This window comes from Coenobita brevimanus, chromosome 26 (genome assembly GCF_032717465.1).
Source record: "Coenobita brevimanus isolate Jiangsu-jjx chromosome 26, ASM3271746v2, whole genome shotgun sequence".
In the NCBI taxonomy this organism is placed as follows: Eukaryota; Metazoa; Arthropoda; class Malacostraca; order Decapoda; family Coenobitidae; genus Coenobita; species Coenobita brevimanus.
In genome coordinates this window covers 36,201,032-36,217,685 of record NC_136979.1, presented here as the reverse complement: position 1 = coordinate 36,217,685, position 16,654 = coordinate 36,201,032, and the positions used below count along the sequence as shown (strand labels likewise).

General features: G+C 41.4%; 1 protein-coding gene across 1 annotated transcript in view; it reads right to left on the bottom strand.

Moving 5' to 3' along the window:
* The window catches only part of GCS2alpha (glucosidase 2 subunit alpha), a gene marked incomplete at its 5' end in the record, with an annotated part of 93,161 nt that overhangs the window by 54,303 nt on the left and 22,204 nt on the right, over window positions 1-16,654 (bottom strand). Inside the window, one exon of the mRNA XM_080268177.1 lies at window positions 10,588-10,750. Coding sequence (XP_080124303.1) covers window positions 10,588-10,750 — 163 coding nt within the window. The remainder of the gene's footprint in view (window positions 1-10,587; window positions 10,751-16,654) is intronic.

Genomic DNA, 16,654 nt, shown 5'->3' with positions numbered 1-16,654 from the left:
GAGGATTTCAAGACTTTTGGAGATGGGAATATTTGTAGCATATAAGAATCTGGCAATACCTGTCTATTAGTAAGCTGCATATATTTAATTTTACTACCATTAAATGAGACAAGGTTGTAGTGTCCCCATTCACTGATCATTGGTAAGTTTTGATTTATGGAGATGGCTGTACTGAGTTGAGAGCTGGAGTTATCAAACTTTGTAAATGGGTGTCTGAGTATGAATGAACTATGGTGTGTTGAGTCATCTGCATATGAATGGATGGGATTGTGGGTGACAGATAAGAGATCATTAATATGAACCGGGAACAGGGTTGGCACCAGAACTGATCCCTGCAGCATGCCGGCATTAACTGAGTGGAAATAGGAATATACATCATCTATTTTTACTCTTATATTTGTCACTAAGATATGAGGAAATCAAAGGAACAAAGGACTTTAGTCCACAGCAAGGGAGTTTGGACAACAGGGAACGGTGCCATACTCTGTCGAAAGTTTTAGAAATATCAAGGGCTACTGCATGAGTTTCTCCATGTAGGTCAATTGACTGATGGATGGTATGACTCAGGAGATTGAGTATGTCAATGGTGGATCTTTCGTGGCAAAAACCATATTGTCTATCACTAATTAAGTTGTTGGATTCAAGATGTTTAACTATGTGCTTATTAATTAAAGTTTCAAATACCTTACCAAGAAAGGATGTGACAGCTATTGGTCTGTAAACAGATGGATCAGAGGAACTTCCTGTCTTTGAAATTGGGTGGATATTGACTTCTTTCCATGAATTAGGGAACGAAGATAGTACGTATGCATAGTCTGAATACTTTAGTAAGAACAGAGGCAAGTTCTGGGGATCACTTTTTCAAAACAATTGGCGGAATTCCATCTGGGCCTGGAGCTTTGTTGGTTGGTAAATTGTCTAGGATGGATTTTACGTATCTTGTCTGTATTTTAAGTGGAACAATTCCGGGACAGTCAAGTTCTAGTACTGGGACATTATGGCTGGCTTCCTCTGAGGTGGAGTTCCTGGCAAATGTACTGGCAAAGATGTCTGATTTCCCACCGGGGTCATTTGTTATGTTGCCATCTGAAGATTTTAGTGGGGGTGGATGATGACTTGTTAAAGTTATTATTGAAAGAATTGAGAGTTGACCAGAATATTCTATTGTCATGAGGGCTGTTAAATAGTTTTAATGCTTGATTTTGAAGAAAGTTTGATTTAGCAAGATTTATTACAGCTTTTGAATGGTTTCTAGGAATTTAAAATTGAGAGAGTGATTCAGATGTTTTTTAAGTAAGAGTTATATGCTAATGACTTTTGGGCTGTTACTCTGGCACAGTTGCTATCGAACCATTTTGGAGAATTCGATCTTTTAGTGAACTGTTGGCTTGGTATGAATAAATCTATACACGCTAGTATTAAGTTGCAAATGTGGGACTGGGTAGAATTGGCATCACTAGAGAAAAAAGACTGCCATGGAATGTCGGGGAGATAATTTCTAAATCCATCTCAGTTTGCCCTATCAAAGTGCCATCAGGTCACCCTGACAGGTTCAAAATGGGGAGGTTTGGGGGGGGGCTAACTAATGAGGCTTTGATGAGATTGTGGTCAGAGGATCCAAGTGGAGACAATACCCCTATCCTGTACTGATCTGGATTATTTGTCAGGAATAGATCCAAGAGAAGGGCATTATGGTCAGGATTATCTGGTATTCCGGTTTCGTTGCTTTACCAGCTGCAAGAGATTAAACGATTCTGCAAACAGCTCACACTCTAGACCAGCATCATCAGTCCTGGCAGAATGCAATAACCATTCAACATTATGTATGTTAAAATCACCCAGAATGGTAACTTAGGTGCTAAGGGCAAGGTTAAGGTTACTCAACTGTGTGGATAGGGAATCAAATACACTGGGTTCCCAAGAAGTATTGGGGGAGCAATAGACTACACAGATATATTTGGTAATATTTTGACAATTTAGTTTATACAAGGAGTAATCAAATCTGGATGAAGTGAAGTTTAAAATGGTGTCAACTGCACACTGAGATTTGATGTAATACCAGGTGCCAACCTTGTTACGAATGTTTGTGAAGAGATGGTAACTGGGAAAACAAAATGGGGATATTTCAGTCGAGGGTGATATTTGTGGTTCTGTGAGGAATAAGGAAAGAGGGGATATGGACCGCAGGAAAAAATGAACTGAATTCAAATTGGTACAAAGACCACAGATGTTGGTGAAGAATAAGGCAGCACTTTCACTTCTCCGCTGACGAGCACGGTACAGTACTACTGTACATACATCTAAAAACTGAACTACAACAAAAGATTAATAATGAAATAAGATATTTGCCACAAAGTGCTATGAACAGGATGATGAGCCAAAATACTGAACTATGGGGAATAAGCTGCAGGAGACCAAAGCTCTGCCAAGTTAAGCTAGATAAACTATACCATCCTTAACATTAACCTACTACCAGCCATGTCAGAAGTTTTCCCTGGCAAAATAAAATCCTTAATATGCCCAGTGCCATGGAAAGTGTTAACCCCTAGAGACCGGGCTATTTACACCTCTGTCACCCTCTCAGTACAGTCAATTTTTCCAAAGTTGCTTGTTCTCAAACCTTATTATCTCAGAAAATATAGCAGTTAGGGAAACAACTTTAAAACAACACTACTCACCAACTCTTCTTGGGAATAAAAGCATCTCCACGTCTGTACAGGGTTGCATTGATGAGTAGGGATGTGAAGAAGATAAGTTACTTTTGGCACGCGAGACTGGATGAATTTGTGCGCGTGTGTGTGTCCCCAACTTTGGCTTCGCTCTCAACATGATAACTTCTCCATTACTAGTTAAATTAGACACAGTTGCATCCAAGGTACACCCTATGGCATCATCATTGAGCCTTTTCCTAGTATCCTTGGAAAGAGGCTTGGCAAGGGTGGATAAGGCAAGGGGTCCACGAGAGACAGGAACAGAATCGGATGAGAGGTTTAAGAAAACATCGTCCCACACTTGGCAACGTCACAGGGACGAAAGAGGTATGCTTGCCTTGGGTGGGGGGAGTCTATCCCGACCCTGTGGTGATGAGATCAAGTGGTGGCCACTTCAAACTGTGTTCCAAAAACACTTGCAGTTATATCTGACACCTGACTTCCATGGCCCACCAATTTCGTGTCAACTATAACAGTCCCCCAGCAGCGAGGGGTTAATAACCTTCAAGTGGTGGCACCGATATCACCAGATGGGGGAGCCGCCCAGTTATAATTGTCCCTCAGTCCCCTCCCTATCCCCTGAAAGGAGGATGGTGGGCTGCGGATGAAAGGCAACTTTGATCTGAAATCCACTGGGTTCACATCCATATGGGTCTGGGGCTGCATCTATTACTACTACAGCACACCCTCATTTTATGATCAACTGCATAATCTAAATGCCTCAATCCAAGAGGGGTGGCCACAAACAAATCGCCTCCATGTCACACTGTCCCCAGCCATTTCACTGCCCTGTTCCCAGCTTACACCCCCTTCTCTCATATACCTCTCCACTCTATCTCTCCATCTCATCCTCGGCCTCCCCCTCCCCCCCTCCACCTCACTCACATACACTCTCCTCATCAGTCTTTCACTCTCCATCCTCTCCACATGGCCAAACCACCTCAGTGTGTTTCTCTTAATGCTTCCTATCACATCCACATCCACACCACAATGCTCCTTCACATCTTCATTTGTCAGTCTATCTCTCCAAGCGACTCCACAGGCTCCTCTCAAAAAACTCATTTCCACTGCTCTCACTAATGACTTCTGTCCCTCCAACAAAGGTCCAAGCTTCACCTCCATATGTTAGAGTTGGTATCACAATACTGTCATGTAGTTACTTTTTCATTTTCATGCTCACTTCCCTGTTTCTTATCACTGCTTTCAAGGAACCAGCAACCTTTCTTCCTTGCTGTACCATTTCAAGCACCGCACCCTCCAAACTTCCATCCTTAAGCCCTGTCCACACGAGCGGGCAATGCCCGTGGGCACAAGCGAGCAGTTTGCCTGTTGACGGGCTCACCACTTGTGCCCGCGGGCACAAGCGGTGAGCCCATCAACAGGCAAACTGCTCACTTGTGCCCGCGGGCATTGCCCGCTCGTGTGGACAGGGCTTTACTCATCAAACTATCCAGGTACTTAAATGCATTCACATTTTCCATTTCCTCATCATCCAACTTCACTGTACGTTTACTGACTTCACTTCTCTCGAAGATCATATACTCTTCCCTACATTCCCCTTAGATTTCGTTTCTTACACACACTCCCAAACTCATCCACCAAGCCTTGCAGCTCCCCTTCGTCTTCACTTAACAACGCAGTATCCAATCCAAACAACAGTACAGGGAGTTTCCAAACACTGCCCTCTCTCATTAGGGCCACTCCAACATCCACTGCCTTACCTTGTATCTTTTATAACCCCATCCATATACAGACTGAACAACCACGCAGACATGACACACCCGTTTCAATCCAACCTTCGAGTAGAAAAATTCATTCAGTTCACTATCCACATGCACTGCAGCCTTAGCACTCTCATACATACTCTTCACAGCATTCAGCAACTTCCCATCCACTCCACATATTCTTAATACTTTTCACAATCCTTGTCTATCCACCCTGTCATATGCTTTCTCCAAATCCATGAAGGCCACATACAACTTCTTTCCTTTCTGTAGAAACTTTTCCATTAAAGACCTAAAAATGAATATATGATCTACACAACCTCTTCCCTTCCTAAAAACCTCCTGTTCTTCTCCAACTAATTCCTCTGTTATAATGATTCACCAAGTAGTCAATTACAATATGGGTTCAATGGGGATACATTTTTGGACATGGGGCCACTTGCCTAACAAAATCTAAAAGCAAGTTTGCAACTCACTTAAAATGGTAAGTTATTTAATTTCACTGCACTTCACTTGCCAAATGTAAGCATAAAAACAGGTTTCCAACTCAATTAAGCTGGTAGTTGTAGCAGACCCTCACTACACGGGATCAACTGGGGGAAGCCTGATCCAATAAAGTCAATAATCTGGTAAATCCAATGGTCCCTCCCCCACCCCGAAGTGGGATTCTAAGCACATATTAGAAAATGAGTAAAATACCGGTAGCATATTCTAACGCTAAAAATGAAAACTATACCCATTAATACACTAGCTGGGCCCATAATTTCACACCTTGTTGACACTTCTTCATGACTAGCACAGTACAGTAAACTTGTAATTGTCCGTCATCATGATATCTGGCCCAACGCAATATTCAGTGCTGCTGGCTAGGGTCTATTAAAGCATTATCCAGTGAAATTATGCAACATCCGGTATTGAAACATGACATAATTGGCGATTCTATGCAATATCCAGTGTCAAGGCGTATCAACCAGCTCATAAGCAGCAGCCAACAGGCACTGTATTACTGTACTGTATCATTATTGTATAGTACTTTACGTTTAATTTTCATCTCTTACTCAAGGGAAAGCTTTTCAGATAGAGCATACGTTTACCAATTTCAGTACAGTACAACCTCACTATAATGGACTAATTGAGGGCCAAGCTATTCCGAAAAAAGCGAAATTCCGATAAAGGCAAGATCTGGACTTCCCCCCTGCTAACTCAGACTTTTTCTGATATATCAGACATTAGTCCTGATTGCACCAACTGTTTTCAAACTGTTTTCACTATCACTGCAGTACTGTACTGTATTATACATTCACTAAAATAATCAAATGGTAAAATATACCTAATAATGCTGTACTGTACACTGATAAACACGTCTTCTGTTTACCTTCTTGTGGTAAACATAGCTGCAGTGGTCAGGCAATCCGGACTACTTCTGGCTTTATCGAACTTTTTCCGATATATAAGAATTTAGTACGGTAGCTCCTCAATTCCGATAAAAGCAAATTCCAGTCTACTGAAATCTGTTATATCGAGGTCTTACTGTATTTTTCTCCTTTTGCTGATCAGTTGTCAAATGTCTTTGCCGGAGAATCTTACCGTATGCTTTTTATTGTAAGTTTAGAGAAATCATATATTAGAATATAGGAACACATAGCTTAAGTAGGCCAGTTCATCCATGTTAGACAACTTCTATAAAGACAGGGATGGTAAAGAAAGCTACTGGCAAGCGTGGCCTTAACATTATTAGATGATCACAGGTCCACAAAACTAGGGTTAACTCGACAGAAAAGAAGATGTATCTGTCACATATTTGAGGTACAAGGCACAGTGTTGTGTAATAAAGGCTGTCTCTGGTTCCTGGGAACCTGTACCTGGAATGATTTCTCCTGGAGAAATGAGGGACTAGTGTGATGGAGCGGTAACACACCCAACAGTGATGAGTGCAAAGCCCACCTTGGAATGCAAATGACTGTGGACAAGGATGGGTAATCATATACCATACTTCCTGGCATATAATGCACATTCTTAAAAAAAAAAAAAAAAAAAAAAAAAAAAACTTTCAAAGTATGTCCCGTGCTTCATACAATGAAGCTACCTACTTTAGCAGGGAAGGAATGGGTCACAGTCAAACCCACAAGTGGCTATGTCCTCCTGAAACTGATGAAATTACCTCTGTACTGTATTGTTTTTTATCCTTCATAGTCACATGGCTGTGTTTACACTAGGCCTGTAGTATTATGTTATCATACAGTGAACAATTCTTCAATTTCTATCAAAGTATTGTAAGGACATCAATACTTTTGCTTTTCATATGATCGACGATGCTCTGAATGGTTTGTTTACCGGCAACTCTATGGACATTGCTGCCAAGCAGAAAACTTCAAAAGCCCTAAGCTCAACTTAAAAACACGATAAAATATAGTGCAACACCCGTATCAGTTAGGAGTGATTCATTCATATTTCATAAGTTACTTCTGGGGAAGAGAAAATATCCATGTGCTTAATCATTACCATTAACATTCCTAGTGCAAATATAAACAAGCATTCAGCATGAACAAAAAAAAGCAAAGTAAAAATGTGCAGATTAAAAAAATACATTCACCATGAATAAAAAAGCAAAGTCTCCTAAAAGGATGTCTGCTAAACTTACTACAGTATCTGAAATAATGAAGTTACATGACTATCTGTAAAAAAGCAGCAATTTCCTTTAAGTAAAGAGAACAGAGGACTATGATGTCAAGAGTTACAACAGAATTTTCACCAGCTGTGGTAACACTGCTGTGTGGCAGCTAGTGTGTCGGGCACCCGCCGCACCAAAACAAATGCCATATGGGAGTTGTTTAAAGCAGTTCGATAATTTTTCTCTATGATTTCAGAGTCTCCAGAGTTACAGCATGAAACAATACAAGTCCAAGTACATTTGAAATTAAAGTGCTGTTGTTTGTAAAGAAATAAACTTGTTAAGAGCAGCTCAGTAAGTATTCAATGAAACATTGTGGTAATGTAGGTGGAAGTCTTGTAACCTCATGTTCTTGTTGGGCTAGGCCTAGACCTAGTTTTTTCCCTAAATTTCTCTTGAAAACTAGGGTGCATGATACGTGCCGGAGCACGCTATACTCCAGGAAATACAGTATGTGAAAATAGCATTCGTATATTGATCACTGAGGCTTCATATGAGCTCATTATCATCATACAGAATATCAAAAAGTTCCTAGCTTTTTAATTATCATATACCAGTAAGTGATTCATCACATACATTAATGTCTCGGTATGCGATACAGTAAGGTCAAGTGAAGCTCACTACATGACAATTTATCATATACAGTAAGACCCCACTATAACGGACTAATTGGGGCCCAAACCATTCCGAAAAATGCAAAATTCTGACAAAAGCGACGTCTGGACTTCCCCCTGCTAATCCGGACTTTTTCCGATATATCAGACATTAGTCCGGATCGCATGAACGGTTTTTAAACTGTTTTGACTACCACTGCGGTACTGTACTGTGTTTTAACTTCACTACATTAATCAAATGGTATAATATATATAATAATACTGTACTGTACACTGATAAACATGTCTTTTATTTACCTTATTGTGGTGAACACAGCTGAAGTGGTCAGGCAGTCTGGACTGCTTCTGGCTTTATCAGACCTTTTCTCATATACAGTCACCTCTCACATAATGCGCGATCAGAGAATGCGGAAACAGTCATAGCATGGCCTGTTTTTTTAAGTCCAAGAAATCGTCAAAATGCAACTTTAACAAATATTACGCGGATGGAGAAATTGCCCATTTCTTAAAAGAACGTACTACGCTGCTATGATAGTGAAAACGTGGCCTGAGGCCAAAAGTTATGGAATATTTAGTCATTACATGAGAAAACTGGTGAAAACATAGTAAAAAACAGGCAAAACACAGGCAGCTTTAGTCATAGTGCTCATTGCATCTGCCCGTGACATATCCCCTGATCCTCCCTCCCACTTGGCGGTTTGCCCAGACCAAGCCACAGGTTATGCCGATTTTGCTGGGTACTAAAATACATGTATGAGATTTGGTACTCATGGTAGTGCTAAGTACAACTGGTACGACTCAGAAAAAAAAAATGACAACCAATTTTCTGTTACTGATCTGTAATGGGCATAATATAAAAGAAATAATCTGTTTAACTTTATTTAAGAAGTGGCACCAGCACCCATATAGGACATGTCTTCATGAAACTCTGGTACGTATTAGACCTACACAGTGCACACGACGCACTCAGTCACGAGTCTACTACGAGCCCAGAAGGAAGTGCCTGGATTTACTTAAAAATGGGCAAGCCATAATATTTGCAGAAATTTAGAAAGGCATGGCTAAAAGACGAAAAGTACAAAAACTGGCTTCTCAAGGTCTCTGGAGATGACAGAAACAGATCTTGTAAAATCTGCAAATGTACTTTGCACAACTGTGTGACCTTGAGAAACACAGAAACACAAACATAAGAAAGCAGCAGAACCTTTTAGTTGAGTGCGACACACAGTTCTCCCATTTAAGAAACTTGGTGATGCAAAAAAAGTGGAGGAAACTCTGGCCATGTTTGACCTATTGATTAACTTTGAACAATTTTGTCAATATTGTGCGGAAAAAACTGCTATAACTTGATGACACAAATGTGAGGGGGGGGAGGGGGAGGAGTAATATTAGTGACTTCTGATGAAATGGTTAGCAGAATTTTAGCAACTCTTAGGCATAAGCATAGCTACATTTGAAAATGTGGGTTGGCAACCCTGATTCCTGGGCCACTCCAGTCAACCCTCTGCACGCTCTCTGCCTCCACACGTGCTGTGTGTTAACTTTGCTCTCTCCCTCCCTCTCTCTTTTTTTTTGTCACTTGACCCAGCCTAACCATGCCACCCTACTGTGACTCAGCAAGACGGTGGAAGAGTTTGACCCAAAAGCAGAAACTTGACATGATCAAACGGCAGGAGAGAGGAGGACATAATTGTGCCATCGCCAAAGCATACCAAGTCAACGAGTTGACTGTTTGTCTGACCCAGCGCTTGTTATGATGGAAAGGTACCTGGTCATGTACTGCAACCAACGGAAGAGGGAAGGAGTTCCAATCGACTCTATAAATGTGCAAAGGACTCCGTGGAGCTGGAGTGCCCAGAGGACCATGCTGGGGACCAGTAGGAGTCCTGCCCTGCCTTGAAACCCCTCCTCCTCCTCCCCCCAGGAAGCCCACAAACTCTTCAATTCAAGGTGAGGAATCCTTCAGTGTTTGTGTGTACTGAAGTCATTTTTAAGTAGGTAAATGTCTTGCGAAAAATCCCAGAAAATTGCCCTAAAAGGTAAAGTTGGGGCTGGCTTGGGCACCTTAAAACCCTTTAACAGTAAACATATGGCTGTATAACATAGAATTTTCATAAAGCGTGACCTGCCAGGAACAATAATCACGCGTTATGTGAGAGGTGACTGTATAGGAATTTAATCCGGTTGCTCCTCAAGTCCGATAAAAGCGAATTCCAGTCTACTGAAGTCCATTATATCGAGGTTTTACTGTACCACGGCTGATAACAAAGGTTCTATGGGGACTGGGAGAGGGACAAGGGCTGCTTAACCATAAATCTTAAAAAATAAAATTACCCTTTCAAGTTTGTCCTGGGTGACCTCAGTAGCACCATGTGTTCCACTCGGAGCAACATCCCTGACAGACATGATTTCCAGGTCACAAGTTTCAAAATATCACAAAAAAAATAGTTACCACTCCACTCAATACTGTACTGCACACTGCACTATTCACAGCACACTTGCACTGTTATTTGGTGATAGCAATGGCATTCCAATGGCCTTGCATGCACAAAACAGAATGAAATGTAAATACTGGCCGGCCATCTTGACTCAAATGTCTGACTATCGGCCTGTGTGGGAGGCATTATGTATGCACAGGATTGATGTACGCAGCCACCACAATTATCGTATATGCAAATTTCACCACTGTTATCATGAAACTGGGTATATATAATTTTTTGTTCACCGTTCTATCAAATTATCACATACCAAACTTATGTATACTGTACTAGTTCATCATATAATGAGGGTCTGCTGTACTTGATACTACTGCAAATTTTTACAAAACTTTCCTCACATTAAAAACACCTGCTCCCTACCTAACCTACCTTAATGTCAATCCATGTCTCCGCTGCATTGTGCCAAAAGATGCCAGAAGTGTGGCGTGGAGTGTGAGAGACCATGACTGGCACAGAGCCATACAGAGCCATGGGGTTGTCCAGCTCATACTCAAACACATCCAGGTTGTACAGACGGTACGGATCTGTGGATCTGATGCAGGGAGAGAAGCATCCTGAATACAACAGAGTTAGGCATAAATATATAGTAGATTCCTACAACATACAGTCTTAAAAATGCAATATGTCCAGGCATCACAAAATTAATGGATTGGCACAACAATATAGTAAATTCCCATGACATCCAGTTTTATAAATACTGTCTCCAAGTATCTCAAAACAAATGGACCTTAAATATGAATTTTTATTTTTTATTTTATTTTTTTCTTGTCTGGTTTCGAAGAGAGAGATTTTGCAGTCTCTAAACCTTGGGTTCTTTCTTGTTTAGCATTAAAACAGGAAGAAATGCTACTGGACATAATATTTAAATACAGAGAAGCAACTTAAGTGACTATTACATACATTTTGCCTAAGCAATATCATTAAAGACACACAAGGCGTCTCACGTAACAAATGTACACCAACCAAAATGGCAAAACTGGGGTACAAGCAGCAATGTGTTCCCCTGGCCTAGATCCCACTTTCTTACCCCCGAAAAAAAGCACATAAGCCCTTGGAGTACAGTCAAAACTCATACTGTATGTTCAACCCCAGCACTCGACCGTACTACACTATATAAGCCCAATGGACTGTGCCGGGGAAAAGTAGAGATAAGGATGTATGATACCCAGCCTCACAGCCAATAAATATGGCATGTGGATTTGACCACACCCCTGGCCTCAGCCAACCAGCATGCACCCACCCCTGCTCCTTCACCATCATCTACTGTACTCAGTTAGCCAGGATTTCTTGGAGTACACATGTTTGCCATTCCACTAGATTTATCAGCTCTTTACTTATTATACTGTTATCATGGAGGACTCTAATACATGTTCCTCCTCCTCTGGGAGGCCCTCACATGCAAGGAAACACACTCATGATCCATCTAAGTGAAAGTGAAGTGTAGCAAGATATGGGTGGAATGTAGGTTAGTGTAATGACAGCCAATGTCGTAGAGGCTCAGGCTATGAGTTGTACGGCATCTCATCCATTAAATTGGTTAAATTCATTGTCTTAATTCAATATTGAGAGATAGCTCGATTATCCAGGTTATATGGTGTGAAGGGGTGCCCAAACAGTCCAAAATTATGATTAATATGGCGGAAACATAAGACCAGTGCTGTTAGACTGATTTATTTACCAGTAAATGTACACTTTAAGCAGCAGAAGGACCTTACCAATTCAATTCATATTCCTCTTGCTTGTTTCTGCATTTTTCTGGCAATTTTCATTTTCATAAATTACTTTTTCTTCCTGATTTTTTTTTTTTTTCATCATTCATTCATCATCCAAACCTACACTGCCCCAAGAGGAGTGCAGGAGCCCAGGGCTCGGCAAGTTGGTCCTGACATTTATGTGAGTGACCAGCCTCACTCATCCCAGACTAGCATTAAGTGAGCAATAAACCCCAACCTCCTGTTATTAACATCACGTTCCTTAAACCATACCTACGATTGTTTCCAACCCAATGGAAGAAACTCAACGTACTATCTAACTACCTACAGCCTGATGTCCTAATCCCGCAAAGAATGGCCTTAGACAAAACGCCCCCAAGTTGTTCTGTCACCCACCGTTTGACTGCCCTTCCCCCAACTCACTCCCCCCTCCCTCATATACCTCTCAACTCCATCCCTCCACCTCATCCTCAGTCTCCCCTTCCCTCTCCCTCCCTCCACTTCACCTACATACACCCTCTTAGTTAGTCCTTCATTCTCCATTCTCTCTACATGTTCAAACCACCTCAGTGTATTGCTCCTAACTCTCTCAATCACATCCACATCCACCCCACAATGTTCTTTCACTTCATTTGTCAACCTGTCCCTCCATGTCACTCCACATGCTCCTCTCAGGTAACTCATTTCCACTGCTCTCACTCTTGACTTGTTCCCCCCTAGCAAGGTCCACGTCTCGCTTCCATACGTCAGGGTAGGGATCACAATACTATCATGCAGTAACTTCTTAACTTCCATACTCACCTCCCTATTTCTCATTACTGCTTTCAGTGTACCAACAACCTTCCTTCCCTGCTGTACCCTTTCAAGTACTTCATCTCCAAAACTTCCATCCTTACTCATCACACTACCCAAATACTTGAATGGACTCACATTCTCCATATCCTCACCATCCAACCTCACTGTGCATTCTGTGACTTCATTCCTCTCAAACACCATAACTTTACTCTTGTTTACATTAACTTTCAGATTCATCTTCTTACACACTGTCCCAAATTCATTCATCAGACTTTGCAACTTTCGCTCATCTTCACCCAACAATACTGTATTATCAGCAAACAGCAACACTGGAATCTTCCACACCTCACCCACATTCATTAAAGCCACCCCCACATCCACTGCCCTACCTTGCACTTCCATTACAACCCCATCCATGAACATATTAAACAGCCATAGAGACATCAGACATCCTTGTTTAAGTCCTAAATTTAGATCAAAGAACTCACTCAGCACACCATCCACTCGCACCGTAGCCCTAGCTCCCTCGTACGTACTCTTCACAGCACTCAACAATTTCCCATCCACTCCATATATTCTTAAAACCTTCCATATACCTTGCCTATCTACTTTGTCATATGCTTCCTCCAAGTCCATGAAGGCAGCATACACTTTCTTTCCCTTCTCTAGATACTTCTCCACTAAACATCTTAGGATGAATATCTGATCTACACATCGTTTTCCCTTCCTAAATCCCTCTTGTTCTTCTCCAACTTGCTCCTCTGTTATATGCCTAACCCTATCAATAAGAATTCTACCATATATTTTTCCAACCACACTAAGAAGGCAAATACCCCTATGGTTACCACAAACTTCTCTCTCCCAAATTTTATCTATCTATCTATTGCCAGACGCCTCAATCCCATTTGGGGTGGCCACAAACAAATCGCCTCCAAGTCGCCTTGTCCCCCGCCATTTCACTGCCCTGCTCCCAACTCACACCCCCCTCTCTCATATACCTCTCCACCCCATTCCTCCATCTCATCCTCGGCCTCCCCCTCCCTCTTCCCCCCTCCACCTCACTCACATACACTCTCTTCGTCAGTCTTTCACCCTCCATCCTCTCCACATGGCCAAACCACCTCAGTGTGTTCCTCATAATGCTTCCTATCACATCCACATCCACACCACAACGCTCCTTTATATCCTCATTCGTCAGCCTGTCTCTCCACGTGACTCCACAGGCTCCTCTTAACCCCTTAACCGCGGGGCGTCACTTTCGTGACGCTTGGGAGCAAGGGATCATACCGCGGGGCGTCGCTTTTGTGATTCTGTGTTATTTTGAATTCACCCGGGCTTTCAAGTGGGGGCTTGTATCATCTATCAGTACTGACAATGTCCAACACTAGTCAGCACTCCTAATCTCATCTGTACTCCCATCCATTGTTGACAATTTAGCCATTTCTCCCTGTTCTTGACTCCCCTCCCTACCCCCCCTCCATTACCCTATCCTCTCGCCTGCCCGGCCATGCTACGCTAAGTAAATCTTCCCTGGAATTTTTCACTGATTTCATCCATTGAAATAAGCCCTATGTCGTATTCTTATACCAAATAATATATACAAGAAAGAAATCAGGTAAGTGAGAGTGCCATACACCTGGAATTGGCTAATTATCACCTGACAACACCTCACGTGCACTCGTTCGCTAATTTTCGCTGTTTTTTTCCACTTGAAATATGCCGTATAATCTATTTTCGTAATAAATATACATGTAAGGAGAGAAGGGAGAGGCCTAAGTGATATTTACATTCACCTGGAACTACCTAATTTATAATGTATTGTCTAGATTTCCTGCCAATCATATCAGTGCTACACAAAGCTGTTTCAAGATTTAACATTGGTAGCTCTGATTATATATCTCCTAAGTAGGCCTCTAATCTATTTTCGTAATAAATATACCTGTAAGGAGGGAAGGGAGAACCCTAAATGATATTTACATTCACCTGGAACTACCAAATTTATAATGTATTGTCTAGATTTCCTGCCAATCATATCAGTGCTAGACTTAGCTGTTTCAAGAAGTAACATTGGTAACTCTGAATAACCCCTAAAGCAGGCCTCTAGGCTGCCCCTGCGTTATCAGTGTACTGTCATCTTCCGAAGTGAGAGGACGTATGTTTCATCTTGCTGACTTCAAGGCCTTTTTTCACCCCCATGCAAATGGCTCTGTGACCTTTACCCCCTACTAAACCTCGTGTGGAAAGAGGTAAAGGGCTGACAATTGATAAAAGAGTGACTACGATCTTTCTATTGAGTAAAACAGTGCAAGTGGAATTGTAAATAATGTGTAAATAATGTGTAAACAGCAAGTGAAAGTAATGAATGTAAATATACGTGAACAATGGAAAATAGTTTTATAAGTTATTTCAAGTGACAGTGCATAACACTGTAAATAAAATAGAAATGTAAATAACGTAAAGAAAATAGAGATCGTAAATAGAAATGTAAATGAGTAGTATTATAAGAATATGAGTATATACCCTAGGAGTAATGAAAGTGAGTTTCACTCTAGCATGTCTGAATGCTATGAGTTATGAGTGAAGATGAAAGTGACATTCACTCTCAATGCCAGTATACTGTACAGGACGAGAAAGTGAATGCTACGTATTTTACTGAAAGAAATTGAATCCCTACAGTGACAATAAACTAATACTACTGAAGGAAACTTATGGATAAAGACTGTAGATATATATAAGTGTTATATAGTAATAGAAATATAAAGTGTGAGGGGTTTTATGAATAATAAATGACAGACTACCATGAGCGAACTAGTGCCAGTGCGACGATCAGACGCTCGTAATTTCCATTGCTTTCACAGTGTTTTTTTTTTTAGTATGGATCCCAAACTACTTGAAAATTGTAGAATAGTGTTTATAGTGTTTGTATCTGGCTGTGGTAATCATATTACGGGTTGTTGGGAAGTGTAAAGTGGAGACTTCGTTACCCTACTTCAGAGGTCTCCACAAGTCCTACGGTAACCGACGAAGGCTCAACAATCATTCCAGGAGAAAGCTGAAGGTATGTGCCATAAGCATATGTAATTTTATTATTCTTGGACTAATAACTGATTTTTGGCAAATATTTTTTGAGAGTCTGTCGGAGCCCAAATAACCCCGCGGCACACGCAAGTATTTGGTAAACAAGCCCGCGGTGTAGGGGTTAAATAACTCATTTCCACTGCTCTCACTCTTGACTTGTGTCCTTCCAACAATGTCCAAGCTTCACTTCCGTACGTTAGAGTTGGTATCACAATACTGTCATGTAGTAACTTTTTCACTTCCATGCTCACTTCCCTGTTTCTTATCACTGCTTTCAAGGAACCAGCAACCTTTCTTCCCTGCTGTACCTTTTCAAGCACTTCACCCTCCAAACCTCCATCCTTACTCATCACACTACCCAAATACTTAAACGTACTCACATTTTCCAATTCCTCACCATCCAACCTCACTGTACATTCACTAACTTCACCTCTCTCAAAGACCATCACTTTACTCTTCCCTACATTCACCTTTAGGTTCCGTTTCTTACACACTCTCAAACTCATCCACCGAGCCTTGCAGCTCCCCTTCGTCTTCACTCAACAACACAGTATCATCTGCAAACAACAGTACAGGAAGTTTCCAAACACTATCCTCTCTCACCAGGGCCACTCCAACATCCACTACCCTACCTTGTACCTCTTTTATTACCCCATCCATGTACAGATTGAACAACCATGGAGACATGACACATCCCTGTTTCAAACCAACTTTCAAAGAGAAAAATTCACTTAGTTCACCATCCACACGCACTGCAGCCTTCGCACCATCGTACATACTCTTCACAGCATTCAACAACTTCCCATCTACTCCATATATTCTTAACACTTTCCACAATCCTTGTCTATCCA